Source organism: Mesoplodon densirostris, chromosome 17 (assembly GCF_025265405.1).
Source record: "Mesoplodon densirostris isolate mMesDen1 chromosome 17, mMesDen1 primary haplotype, whole genome shotgun sequence".
NCBI lineage: Eukaryota > Metazoa > Chordata > Mammalia > Artiodactyla > Ziphiidae > Mesoplodon > Mesoplodon densirostris.
In genome coordinates this window covers 60,094,546-60,109,748 of record NC_082677.1, presented here as the reverse complement: position 1 = coordinate 60,109,748, position 15,203 = coordinate 60,094,546, and the positions used below count along the sequence as shown (strand labels likewise).

General features: G+C 35.9%; 1 protein-coding gene across 1 annotated transcript in view; it reads right to left on the bottom strand.

The window, feature by feature from the left end:
• The window catches only part of GPC5 (glypican 5), a 1,328,413-nt gene that overhangs the window by 1,286,449 nt on the left and 26,761 nt on the right, over nucleotides 1-15,203 (bottom strand). Inside the window, exon 2 of the mRNA XM_060080202.1 lies at nucleotides 6,051-6,212. Coding sequence (XP_059936185.1) covers nucleotides 6,051-6,212 — 162 coding nt within the window. The remainder of the gene's footprint in view (nucleotides 1-6,050; nucleotides 6,213-15,203) is intronic.

The window sequence follows — 15,203 nt, the reverse complement described above, 5'->3', positions numbered from 1 at the left end:
AACACATGCCCTCGGAGACATGAACAAGAATTTTTGTTGCAGCACTAAAAGTACAAATATAAGTTGGGAATTATTAAAATGTCCATCACAGGGATGGTAAATAAATGCCACATATCTATAAAAAGAAATTGTATAAATCAATTCACATAGATGAATAAGAGATGGGGGGACAGATAAATCTCAAAAACATAACTAGTTGTAACCTCCCACATGTCCTGGCCTTTACTCAAAACATAGTACCTTGTAAGAATCATCCCTTGTGATCCCTCATGTAAAAGTAAGATTTAACTAATATGAAGATAACAAAATGATAAAGACCCTGATGAAATGCCAACTCATCTTCTAGGCAATAAATGCACAGTTCTCACATTGAAAAGATTTAACTGAAAATGTATTTAATATAAAATCGAGAAAGAATTGTTTAGCCTACCATAAGCAGGTTATTGTGCTTTCTAGATAAAATTATCATAGCAATAGGTGATATTATCATAGCCTATCATCAGTCAGAATTAAAACAACTAAAAGTTTACTTCCTAAAATTTAAAAAAGAAATATGGCAAAGTAACCTCTTAGTTCTACACTTCAATGTGTTTCCACACTTAGTTCTACACTTTTCCATTTTTTTGCTTCATGCAAAGCAAGCTTTATTTCCAGCTGAAAAGTAATTTAAGCTCTGGAACTTTCATCTAGATTGTATTAAAATTAGTCATTTTCATAATTAATAGGAGCTTACTGACACAGATTCAAAAGAAAAAATTTTTAACATTTCAGAGATACAGGACAGTTGGATAAAGACCAATTGCACTGGTGGCTGCCGTGTGAGATAACACACTAAACCATGCGCTGCTTCAAACCAAGGGGAAAATGCAATCACATTCAGAATACACCACCGACAGAAACATTATAATGTGCTCCTTCCTGGTTACTGGGAGCGGCGGCGGTGGGGGTGGGGGGGTGGGTACGCCATGAAGCTTGTAGGATCTTGAACCCAGGCCCTTGGCAGTGAAAGTGCTGAGTCCTAACCACTGGAAAGCCAGGGACTTCCCTCCTTCCTAGCTTATAAAATCAGTAAACAAATGTTGGCATATCAGAAGCCTGAAGGAGCCAATAAAAGTAAAATAGATTGAAAATTTGGGCAAGGTACAATCTAAGCACCTGGCGGTGCTGGCACTTAGTAGGTACGCAACAGAGATATTACATGCATGAAGGGAAGGGAAGGATGAAGGCGGAGAGGGAGAGCAGAACTCTTTCATTTTATTTCAGAACCAGCTTCCTGCTAAGTATCATTCATCCATTCATTCATTTATCCATGTATTCACGCAGTTCAGTTAATTATATTTACTGCGTATCTGCTCTAGGTCTAGAGAAAGAGAAAAGCCAACACGTCTCCTCAACACTGCCAGTCTAAGGCTACCTGTTCTCTTACTCTTGGGCCTTTGATCAGGTAATTCTCAGTGTTAGAAATGACACTGGGGCTTCCCTGGTGGCACGGTGGTTGAGAGTCCGCCTGCCGATGCAGGGGATGTGGGTTCGTGCCCCGGTCCGGGAGGATCCCGCATGCCGCGGAGCGGCTGGGCCCATGAGCCATGGCCGCTGAGCCTGCGCGTCCGGAGCCTGTGCTCCGCAACGGGAGGGGCCACAACAGTGAGAGGCCCGCATGCCACAAAAAAAAAAAAAAAAAAAAAAAATGACACTGTTCCTTTATCCTTGCACATAATGCTCTTCCAAGGAATAATTTTAAATATTGTTCACCTCTATAAAGCATAACAAAAGTGAACAAAATAAGATTAATATACTCCAGGCTTACTATTGTAACATTTATATAAATCTATTCATCTTCTCATACATTAAGATATTCAAATATTCACTACATCCTTGTGCCTTCGACTATATGTATGTGGATATGTACATACATTTTACACCGGTTTTACAGTAGCTATACACTAGCGATACACTTCACAGTAGGTAATATCTGTTAGTGTGAAAGAGGACAATACTTTAATTACATTCACATTCTCACTCTTAATTTACCTGCTTTTTAAACAAAGATATTTAATTTTGAACACATTCCTATATTTCATTAAAAATAGGAATGTAATTTTTATTAAAGTCCTAAATCTAACATTTCAACCCAAGAGGACAAGCTTACCAATCTTTCAAGTACTTTTAATCAAGAAGGAAAATCTAATTCGCCCAGAGAATGAAATCGTCAACAAAAATATTACCTCCTTCTTGTTCTAGGTATCGTTCATCACTGAGTCTTTTGTGATAACGCACACTTTTTAAATGCCATGTAAAAAACTGGGAACTTCCAGAATAAAGACTTAGTATATACCATGTATTTTAGAAATATGTGAGCTATTTGAAGATGAGAGAAATAGGAAAAGATCTCTAAGGAAAGATAAAACTTCTTAACCTTATCTTTATAACGTTTAAACAAAAGATAAGCTTCCGTATTCTCCCAAATATTCCTGCAGTTTATTTTTGAAAATTATGCTGAAATTTTTGTATAGTTTTAAATTAAAGAAAACAAAAACTAAGCCCTATTCCCTTATTTAAACAGAGATTTTAAAACTGACAAATTTGAAAGCTGGGTAAGAGTTGCTTTTTTTTTTTTTTTTTTTTACAGTGGTTGACACATTTTCTGTCAACTTCCTTTATTTCTTCATGAGTCACACCAAACTTTAGTGTATAAATAAATAAAACATTTATAAAAAATATTTGCAAAATGTTTTTCTTTTTTAAAGTATGATCTCTAGTTTTATTTATTTTTTATACAGCAGGTTCTTATTAGTTATCTATTTTATACATATTAGTGTATACATGTCAATCCCAATCTCCCAATTCATCCCACCACCACCACCCCCTACCCCCCTGCAAAAGGTTTTTAAGGCAGGCAATCCCACACTCATAAAGCAGCTGAAGGGAAACAAACTCTTTCACATTATTGCAGGCTGCCCACTTTATTCATGAACATAATCAAGCCCCTGAAAATGAAGAGCAGTTGTTGTCTGCACTGTGACGAAGCCAGCAGTCTCTGTGCAAACAGCACCACTAATTTATGAAAAGCAACAGACACAGGGATACCCGCTTGCTCCTTTCATCTTATCAAAGGCTGTATGCTACGTGAATGACAAGCCACAGGACACAGTGAACCCTAGGTCGTACTTATGGGTTCTTCCAAAACCATATTTTTGTTTGCCTGTTTTATTTTCAGGAAACCTATAACAAACACCTTAACTGAAAAAAGTAGAATTATCCCAGTAAGGAGGCTGATTCCAGTCCCAGTGATATTACCTTCCAGGGCTAAATTCCAGAGCTGAATGTGGGCTGTACGTGGAATAACCTTATGTCTTCTGGTACCAGCTACCGGCACTGTCTCCTCTCTTCGGAGCAATCCCAACCTCCCAGCCTTCATCTTACAGTCGTGTGGGGTCCGCTACATCCACACACCCAAGCGATCATCCTCACCAGTCATACCCAAAGGTTTACTTCAAAAACATGCTCCTGAGGAACCCCATAAGATCTATGAGAGAAGGGACCATACTACATCCCAGTCCAAAGTCTTTTATAACCCACAATATGGCTAAAAGGACAGGGTAGTACTGCTGAAGTAGGAAATATAAGTGAAATATTAAAAAATAAAAAGATCGAAATGTAGCACATCTACTTACATGACTTAAGCAGTGAAATGATTTCCTTCATTAAATTGCTCTCAAGCAGACTAAGTTTCCCACTAAAATGTATTAGCTTCTTTCTTCTTAGGAAACACAAAGGCTGATTTGTGTTCAGACATTTTCATTACATAGAAACTAGACAGAGGGCTTTTACTTATTGATAAAGTAGCCTGTTCAGTTATGATACAGCAAATGTGATCTCTCAAATGGCTTTTAGCACATATATTTAGCTTGTTTTTATGGAACTAAGCCTAAAGCTAGTTATTCTATTCATTAAATTAAAAGCACGTATTCTTCTTGTAAGAGAATTTGTCCCAGTAAAGTTAGTCTTTAGGAAAATTTCTTCTAAAGTTGTCTTGCCTTCTCATGATTCTTAAATAAAATTGACATGTCACAGAGGGAGAACATGACAATTTACGATAACAAATTATATTTAAGAAAGGCCCTACTTTTTTCACTTTTGTAATTGATACTTAAATACACAGCAAAACTCACCCTATTAAATATATCAGGTACAATTTACTAAACAAAAAATAACAAAAATTATACATAATATTAACTGACACTCCAGTAGAGATAATCTCATGTCCTTATACTACTGATCAGTTGTCACCAAACTTTTAGCAATATCACCAAAAGTTTTCAGCAGCCTAAACCCATGTTAAAAGTCTAAACATTCCAGGTTTTATATTTTTCCCAATCTTTTGAATTTAATGTGCTCTATCTTGATCAATTTATCCAATAATATGTGAAAAGGTTTTTAGAGTATATTTGAAGACAGAAGAAAATGTTCAACTACCATTCATTGAGTCCCTATGTGATAGTAACTGCTGGCACTTTCTTTCACCTATATGGTTAACACTGCTCTCCAAAAAAGTAGGTTTGATTTGTCATGATCTTCTTCGGCCATACCTTCTTACTTGGAGGGATTTAGTTTTGACATTAAAAGATGAGAAATCATAATGAAGCTTCCCTGTTCAAAAATCTTTAATGACTCTCTCAAACTCAAGTTGATGTTTCAAGTCTTCTGCCACATGAGTCCAACTTACCTTTTCAAGCACATGGTCCACAATTCCCATCCACATCTCCCTGTTCTGGTAAGGTTGATTTATTCACTGCCCCCTTTATCTTTAAAATGTATTTTCCATATTGTACACACTATCATTTTCATAAGAAAAAATCATTACATCACTTTCTGTGGGTGGTTAATATCTTCTAGTTCAGTCAGTTCAAGCCACCAATCTTTGCTTAAAAGGCATATCAATATATTTGCCTCCAACAATTTCACATGAATAAATTCCATAACATAAATAAGGTTGTTTTCTAAGACATCTAAAAGTATTACTGGATTAAAACATCTTAAAATCTGACATGTCACAATTTCTGTTAAAAAAATCATCAATTCATCATGAACTACATTTTAATTCAACTTAAATTCTGTCCTGATTTATTATATTTATTTTATTTAATAAGTATAGTTTTAAAAATTAATCAGCTTTGTGATTTAGTTCTGTATGTAAACAAAGCACAAATTATTTAAATAGATTGACATTAATATACTTATTAAAAAGGAATACTAGCAGAAGTTATATTTTGCATTGAACAAAAGCAATAATTTTGTTTGAAAAGCAGTGTAATCTAAATATTTTCATTCTAATAATATACAGAATAGCTAATGCTTTATAAAAGGAAAAATAAATTAAGCTATTTTATTGTAGTAATAAGGAATTGTACAGAGGAGATGACTAAAATAAGAAAAAGACCACCTGTTTTCCAATGTGTATTGTAATTTTATAACCCATTCATTTTATTTCTGAATATATTGTTTGAATTAAGGTTGAGTTCTGGTCGTAGCTGACCCTTAAACATCCAATTAATATTTCCTATTTTACTATTTATCAGACTTGTCTACCCTTCGATATATCACACTGATGTTCTTAGGAAAATCACATGAAGTAGTAGAGGAAAAAATTAGACAAATATTTTTTTAATTATATTTTTGAAAATGAATCTATTATTACCCAGTTAAAAGTGATGAGACTTTGTTTTACAGACTATTTTAATAAAATCTAATAATCATGTCTGTTCATACTGAAGTAAAACCATAGGTCAGAGTATTGAAGGATTTGGCAGAACCCCCAGAAAGGCATAAATTTCACTAACATTACAGACTCCCTACTCTAAGTCGATTTATATGCCCAGAATGACCTCAGAAACAAGCTGTGAAGGTCAGAAAAAGCTAAAACCTCATTTTATACCAGAATAATATGCAAAGACAAAGAAGTATACCTAGACAAATTTACCAGTATAACAATAATAGTAGGTAAATTACATAGCAAGATTTATGTTCAGTTTCAGAAATGATACATTTACCTTGAAAGGCAGCTGTGTTTCGAGATATCAGGAACTTTAATGTAGAGCTGGATGTTTGAAGCACCTGCTGCATATCTTGGCGAGCTGCGATTTGATAACTTTCCTCCATCTTCCTGGTGCAACATGCAGGGGTTTTGGCTATGCAAACCTGAAGATCAGGCCCTGGAATACATAGCATATTTTTCATAATAATTACATGTTCATTTAACAAACATTACATGTTACGTATCAGACATTAATGATCAGCACGGCACATTACAGGTTCATGTTCTATATGCCCACCAGCAAAATGATACCAGTGGGTTGACACCAGCGTTAGGATACCCTGGATCCCACAGGAAACTGTGTCAGAAACTGGCCCCATCCACCAGCAGGTAAAAAACACAAACAAAGGAAGGTTAAAAAATATGCTACTAAACAACAAATGGATCACTGAAGAAATCAAAGAAGAAATCAAAAAATACCTAGAGACAAATGAAAATGCACAACAATCTAAAATCTATAGGATGCAGCAGAAGAAGTTCTAAGAGTGAAATTTATAGCAATACAAGCTTACTTCAGGAAAAAAAAATCTCAAAAGAACAACCAAACCTTATACCTAAAGGAATTAGAAAAATAAGAACAACAATGACAACAACAACAAAATTGTTAGTAGAAGGAAAGAAATCATAAAGCAGAAATAAATGAAAGAGAGAATTTGAAAAAACAAAAAAAAGTAGAAAAGATCACTGAAACTAAGAGCTGATTCTTTGAAAAGATAGACAAAATTGATAAACCATTAGCCAGACTCATCAAGAAAGAAAGCAAGAGGGCCCAAATTAATAAAATTAGAAATAAAAAAGAAGTTACAACTGACACCACAGACATACAAAGGGCCACAAGAGATTACTACAAACAATTACAGCCCAATAAAATGGGCAACCTAAAAGAAATGGGCAAATTTCTAGAAATGCACAATATCCCAAGACTGAACCAGGAAGAAACAGAAAATATGAACAGTCTAACTACCAGTAATGAAGCTGAATCAGTAATAAAGAAAAAAAAAAAAAGTCCAGGACCAGATGGCTTCACAGGTGAATTCTACCAAACATTTAGAGAAGAGTTAACACCTATCTTTCTCAAACTATTCCAAAATATTGCAGAGGAAGGAAGCTTTGGAACTCATTCTACAAACACAGCATCACCCTGATACAAAAACCAGGCAAAGGTATCACAAAAAGAAAATTACAGGGCTTTCCTGGTGGCACAGTGGTTGAGAGTCCACCTGCCGATGCAGGGGATGCGGGTTCACACCCTGGTCTGGGAAGGTCCTACATGCCGCAGAGCGGCTGGGCCCATGAGCCATGGCTGCTGAGCCTGCGCGTCCAGAGCCTGCGCTCTGCAGAAGAAGAGGACACAACAGTGAGAGGCCCGCATACCGCAAAAAAAAAAAAAAAAGAAAATTACAGGTGAATATTACGGATGAAAATAAATGCAAAAATCCTTAACAAAGTATTAGCAAACCAAATTTTCAATATTATATTAAAAAACTCATACATCATGATCAAGTGTAATTTATCCCAGTGATGAATGGATGGTTCAATATCCCCAATCAATCAATTAATCAGTGTGATAACCACATTAACAAATTGAAGAATAAAAATTATATGATCATCTCAATAGATACAGAAAAAGCTTTTGACAGCATCCATTTATGATAAAAACACTCCAGAAAGTGGGCAGAGAGGAAACATATCTCAACATAATAAAAGCCATATATGACAAACCCAAGCTAACATAATACTCAGTGGTGAGAAACTAAAAACATTTCTTCTAAGATCAGGTACAAGAAAAGGATATCTACTCTTGCCACTTTTATTCAACATAGTGTTGGAAGTCCTAGCCACAGCAGCAGACAAGAAAAAGAAACAAAAGGAATCCAAACTAGAAAGGAAGAAGTAAAACTGTCACTGTATGCAAATGACATGATACTATACACAGAAAATCCTCAAGACACCATCAAAAACCTACTAGAGCTCATCAATGAATTCAGTAAATTTGCAGGATACAAATTAATATACAGAAATATGTTGCATTTCTATACACTAACAATGAACTATCAGAAAGAGAAATTAAGGAAACAATTTCACTTACAATCACATCCAAAAGAATAAAATATCTAGGAATAAACCTACCTAAGGAGATAAAAGACCTGTACTCAGAAAACTATAAGACACTGATGAAAGAAATTGAAGACAACATAAACATATGGAAAGACATACCATGTTCATGGATTAGGAGAATTAATATTATTAAAATGACCATACTACCCAAGGCTATCTACAGATTCAATGCAATCCCTATCAAAATACCAAGAGCATTTTTCACAGAACTAGAACAAATAATTTTAAAATTTGTGTGGAAACACGAAAGTCCCTGAATAGCCAAAACAATCTTGAGAAAGAAGAACAGATCTGGAGGAATCATGCTCCCTGATTTCTAACTGTACTACAAAGCTACAGTAATCAAAACAGTATCGTACTGGCACAAAAACACATACATATATCAATGGAACAGAACAGAGAGTCCAGAAATGAACGCACACTTACATGGGCAATTAATTTATGACAAAGGAGGCAAGAATATACAATGGGGAAAAGACAGCTTCTTCAATAATGGTGTTGGAAAAACTGGACAGAGACATACAAAAGAATCAAACTGGCTACCCTCTCACACAATGCACAAAAATAAATTCCAAATGGGTTAAATACCTAAATATAGGGCCCAAAACCATAAAGCTTCTAGAAGAAAACATAGACTGTAAGCTCTGTGATACCTATCTTAGAAATATTTTGTTGGGTATGTCTCCTCAGGCAAGGGAAACAAAAACAAAATAAATAAATGAGCCTATGCCAAATTGAAAAGCTTTTGCACAGCAGAGGAAACTATCAACAAAATGAAAAGGCCACCCACTGAATGGGAGAAGATATTTGTAACTGATATATCCAATAGGGGTTAATATCTAAAATCTTCAAAGAACCCATACTACTCAATATCAAAAAAACTAACAATGCAGTTAAAAAACAGAGGTTCTGGGCTTCCCTGGTGGCGCAGTGGTTGAGAGTCCGCCTGCCGATGCAGGGGACACGGGTTCGTGCCCCGATCCCGGAAGGTCCCACATGCCGCGGAGCGGCTGGGCCCGCGAGCCATGGCCACGGAGCCTGTGTGTCCGGAGCCTGTGCTCCGCAACGGGAGAGGCCACAGCAGTGAGAGGCCCGCGTACAGCAAAAAAAAAAAAAAAAAAACAGAGGTTCTGAATAGACATTTTTACAAAGAAGACATACAGATGGTCAACAGACACATGAAAAGATGCTCAAGATCACTAATCGTCAGGGAAATGCAAATTAAAACCATAATTAGATATCACCTCACATTGTCCAAATGGCTATTATCAAAAAGACAGCAAATAACAAGTGTTATCAAGGATGTGGAAAAAAAGAGAACCCTTGTGCATTGTTGATGAGAATGTAAATTTGTGTAGCTGCTATGGAAAACAGTATGGAAATTCCTCAAAAAATGAAAAACAGAACTACTAATATGATCCAACAATTCCATTCCTGGGTATTTATCTGAAGAAAACAAAAAACACTAATTTGAAAAGATATATGCACCCCTATACTCATTGCAGCATTATTTACAATAGCTAAGCTATGGAAGCAACATAAGTGCCCATCAATAAATGAATGGATAAATAATGTAATATATATATGTGAGATATATATCACATGTGAGATATATATCACATGAAATATATATCACACGTGAGATATATATCACGTGTGATATATATATAAAGTTAGTCATGAAAAAGAATAAACTCTTGCCATTTGTGACAACATGAATGGAACTACAGGGTATTATGCTAAGTGAAATAGGTCAAATAGTAAAAGACAAATACTGTATGATTCCACTTATATGTGGAATCTAAAAACCAAAACAAATGAACAAACACAACAAAACAGAAACAGAGTCATAAATACAGAAAACAAACAGGTGGTTGCCAGAGGGGAGGGGAATAGGGAAAGAAAGAAATAGGTGAGGGAGATTAAGAGGTACAAACTTCCAGTTGTAAAATAAATGAGACATAGGTATGAAATGTAAAGTGTGGGGGAATATAGTCAATGACTACATAATAACTTTTTATGGTGACATATTGTAACTAGACCTATGGCAATTATTTTAAAATGTATTGAAACATCAAATCATTATCTGCGTAACAGGAACTAACATAGAGTTGTACACCAATTGTACTTCAAAAACAAACAAACTCATAGAAAAAGAGATCAGATATGTACAGGGAGTTGGAGAAGGGGGAACTGGATGAAGACAGTCAAAAGGTACAAACTCCCAGTTATAAAGATAAGTAATTACTAGAGATGTAAAGTACAACGTGATAAATATAAATAACAACGCTGTATATTATATATGAAAGTTAGGAGAGTAAATCCTAACAGTCTCACCACAGGGAAAAACTTTTTTTCTATTTCTTTAATTTTGTATCTACAAGAGAGGATAGATGTTCAGTAAACTTACTGTGATAACCATTTCATGATGTATGCAAGTCTAATCATTATGCTGTATACCTTAAACTTATACAGTGTTGTATGTCAATTGTATCTCAATAAAACTGGAAGGAAAAAAACTACAATGAGATACCACCTCACACCCATTAGAATGACTACTATGAAAAATACAGATAATAACAAGTGTTAGCGAGGATGTGGAGTTAGTAGAACACTTGTGTACTGTTGGTTGGAAAGTGAAATGGTAAAACCACTGTGGAAAACAATATGGCAGTTACTCAAAAACCTAAAAGTAGAATTATCATATGATCCAGCAATTCTACTTCTGTATACATACCCAAAGGAACTGAAAACAGTCTTGAAGAGATATTTGTACACCATATTCACAGCATATTATTCACAATAGCTAAAACAGGGAAGCAGCCCAAGTGTCCATGGATTGATAAATGGTAAGCAAATATGGTATACACATACACTGGAATATTATTCAATCTTAAAAAGGAAGGAAATTCTGACTTAGGCTACAACATGGATGAACCTTGAGGACATTACACTAGGTGAAATAAGCCAGTCACAAAAACACAAATATAACTCCACTCATATGAGGTTCTTAGGATCACCAAAGTCATAGAGACAGAAAGTAGAATGGTGGTTAGCTGGGACTGGGCAGAGGGGGGAGACTGGGGAGTTACTGTTTAATGGGGACAGTTTCAGTTTTGCAAGATGAAAAGAGTTCTGGAGGTAGATGGTGGCAGTGGTTTGTGTAACATAAACGTATTTAGTACCAATGAACTGTGCACTTATAAAGTGGTTAAGATGGTAGATTTCATATTTTACTGCAATAAAAAAAATTAGAAACAAATCTTGCTAATATGATTAACAACTCTTATCCTAGACAGGAGCCCAGGGCAAGCCCCGTTATCCATAGCAGGTATGCTAGAGAACAGAGAAAAAGGTATGCAGCATGGACTAGTGCCTACAGAGGACAAGCTTAAGGGTGCATCATGGGGTGAGCCTCAGGGCATCCCAAGCCTACCCAGGTTTCAGGACAATTGTATTTACATGGCCCAATATAATACAGTTATTCCCTTATTTTAGGGTAGGAGTAACGGTTATGGTCTTTGATCTCTGCAGAGTTTCACAGATTCCACATTAGCTCTTCACTGACCAACTGTAGATCAGCAAACATAAAATATGCAAATGTGCATGTGTGTACACACACACACGCACACACACACAACAGCCTCCTTTCAATCTCCTCCTTTTCCACACAGATTCAGCCTCAGGCTTCAGTTTGTGTACGTTAGACAAATAAACAGCAGCGTGCTTGAGCATTGCACAAAGGCTCAGACACATAAAATGTGTCACAGTAGGTAACATCTTGGCAATTATTTTTTATTTATATTGCCTAAAGTTATACAAAGGCAAATTCCACTTCAAATAGTAAAACTGACTTAAAGAAAACAAAGCTATCTTCTCAGATTTCTTCCTAAATGGAAAGATTGAGGAATTAGAGTTCAGAGAAAAACAATGATAGAGACTGGGGAAGAGAACCAATGAATAAACATTAAAGGATATAAACATATTTGGTACAGGAAAGACTGCTAGGGAATAAAAATAATGATGATAGTAACAACAGCAACAATAATAGATCACTGCAAATATCTCTCCAGAATTTAAATACTTAACATCACTTTGCTAGCTCACATTCTGTTTTTTTTAAGTGTTCAACTAAATTTTTTTTTTACATCTTTATTGGAGTATAATTGCTTTAAAATGCTGTGCTAGTTTCTGCTTTATAACAAAGTGAATCAGTTATACATATACATATGTTCCCATAGCTCTTCCCTCTTGCATCTCCCTCCCTCCCACCCTCTCTATCCCACTCCTCTAGGTGGTCACAAAGCACCAAGCTGATCTCCCTGTGCTATGCGGCTGCTACCCACTAGCTATCTATTTTAGGTTTGGTAGTGTATATAGGTCCATGTCACTCTCTCACTTTCTCACAGCTTGCCCTTCCCCCTCCCCATATCCTCAAGTCCATTCTCAAGTAGGTCTGTGTCTTTATTCCCATCTTACCCCTAGGTTCTTCATGACATTTTTTTTCTTAAATTCCATATATATGTATTAGCATATGGTATTTGTCTTTCTCTTTCTGATTTACTTCACTCTGTATGACAGACTCTAGGTCCATCCACCTCATTATAAATAGCTCAACTTCATTTCTTTTTATGGCTGAGTAATATTCCATTGTATATATGTGCCACATCTTCTTTACACATTCATCTGATGATAGACACTTAGGTTGTTTCCATCTCCTGGCTATTGTAAATAGAGCTTCAATGAACATTTTGGTACATGACTCTTTTTGAATTATGGTTTTCTCTGGGTATATGCCCAGTAGTGGGATTGCTGGATCATATGGTAGTTCTATTTGTAGTTTTTTAAGGAACCTCCATACTGTTCTCCATACTGGCTGTACCAATTCATATTCCCACCACCAGTACAAGAGTGTTCCCTTTTCTCCACACCCTCTCCAGCATTTATTGTTTCTAGATTTTTTGATGATGGCCATTCTGACTGGTGTGAGATGATATCTCATTGTAGTTTTGATTTGCATTTCTCTAATGAGCAAAGATGTTGAGCATCCTTTCATGTGTTTGTTGGCAGTCTGTATATCTTCTTTGGAGAAATGTCTATTTAGGTCTTCTGCCCATTTTTGGATTGGGTTGTTTGTTTTTTTGTTATTGAACTGCATGAGCTGGTTGTAAATTTTAGAGATTAATCCTTTGTCAGTTGCTTCATTTGCAAATATTTTCTCCCATTCTGAGGGTTGTCTTTCGGTCTTGTTTATGGTTTCCTTTGCTGTGCAAAAGCTTTGAAGTTTCATTAGGTTCCATTTGTTTATTTTTGGTTTTATTTCCATTTCTCTAGGAGGTGGGTCAAAAAGGATCTTGCTGTGATTTATGTAATAGAGTCTTCTGCCTATGTTTTCCTCTAAGAGTTTGATAGTTTCTGGCCTTACATTTAGGTCTTTAATCCATTTTGAGCTTATTTTTGTGTATGGTGTTAGGGAGTGATCTAATCTCATACTTTTACATGTACCTGTCCAGTTTTCCCAGCACCTCTTATTGAAGAGGCTGTCCTTTCTCCACTGTACATTCCTGCCTCCTTTATCAAAGATAAGGTGACCATATGTGCATGGGTTTATCTCTGGGCTTTCTATCCTGTTCCATTGATCTATATTTCTGTTTTTGTGCCAGTACCATACTGTCTTGATTACTGTAGCTTTGTAGTATAGTCTGAAGTCAGGGAGCCTGATTCCTCCAGCTCCATTTTTCGTTCTCAAGATTGCTTTGGCTATTCACGGTCTTTTGTGTTTCCATACAAATTGTGAAATTTTTTGCTCTAGTTCTGTGAAAAATCCCATTGGTAGTTTGAAAGGGATTGCATTGAATCTGTAGATTGCTTTGGGTAGTAGAGTCATTTTCACAATGTTGATTCTTCCAATCCAAGAACATGGTACATCTCTCCATCTATTTCTATCATCCTGAATTTCTTTCATCAGTGTCTTATAATTTTCTGCATACAGGTCTTTTGTCTCCTTAGGTAGGTTTATTCCTAGATATTTTATTCTTTATGTTGCAATGGTAAATGGGAGTGTTTTCTTAATTTCACTTTCAGATTTTTCATCATTAGTGTATAGGAATGCCAGAGATTTCTGTTCATTAATTTTGTATCCTGCTACTTTACCAAATTCATTGATTAGCTCTAGTAGTTTTCTGGTAGCATCTTTAGGATTCTCTAGGTATAGAATCATGTCATCTGCAAACAGTGACAGCTTTACTTCTTCTTTTCCAATTTGGATTCCTTTTATTTCCTTTTCTTCTCTGATTGCAGTGGCTATAACTTCCAAAACTATGTTGAATAAGAGTGGTGAGAGTGGGCAACCTTGTCTTGTTCCTGATCTTAGTGGAAATGGTTTCAGTTTTTCACCATTGAGGACGATGCTGGCTGTGGGTTTGTCATATATGGCCTTTATTATGCTGAGGAAAGTTCCCTCTATGCTTACTTTCTCCAGGGTTTTTATCATAAATGGGTGTTGAATTTTGTCGAAAGCTTTCTCTGCATCTATTGAGATGACCATATGGTTTTTCTCCTTCAATTTGTTAATACGGTCTATCACGTTGATTGATTTGCGTATACTGAAGAATCCTTGCATTCCTGGAATAAACCCCACTTGATCATGGTGTATGATCCTTTTAATGTGCTGTTAGATTCTGTTTGCTAGTATTTTGTTGAGGATTTTTGCATCTATGTTCATCAGTGATATTGGCCTGCAGTTTTCTTTCTTTGTGACATCCTTGTCTGGTTTTGGTATCAGGGTGATGGTGGCCTCGTAGAATGAGTTTGGGAGTGTTCCTCCCTCTGCTATATTTTAGAAGAGCTTGGGAAGGATAGGTGTTAGCTCTTCCCTAAATGTTTGATAGAATTCGCCTGTGAAGCCATCTGGTCCTGGGCTTTTGTTTGTTGGAAGATTTTTAATCACAGTTTCAATTTCAGTGCTTGTGATTGGTCTGTTCATATTTTC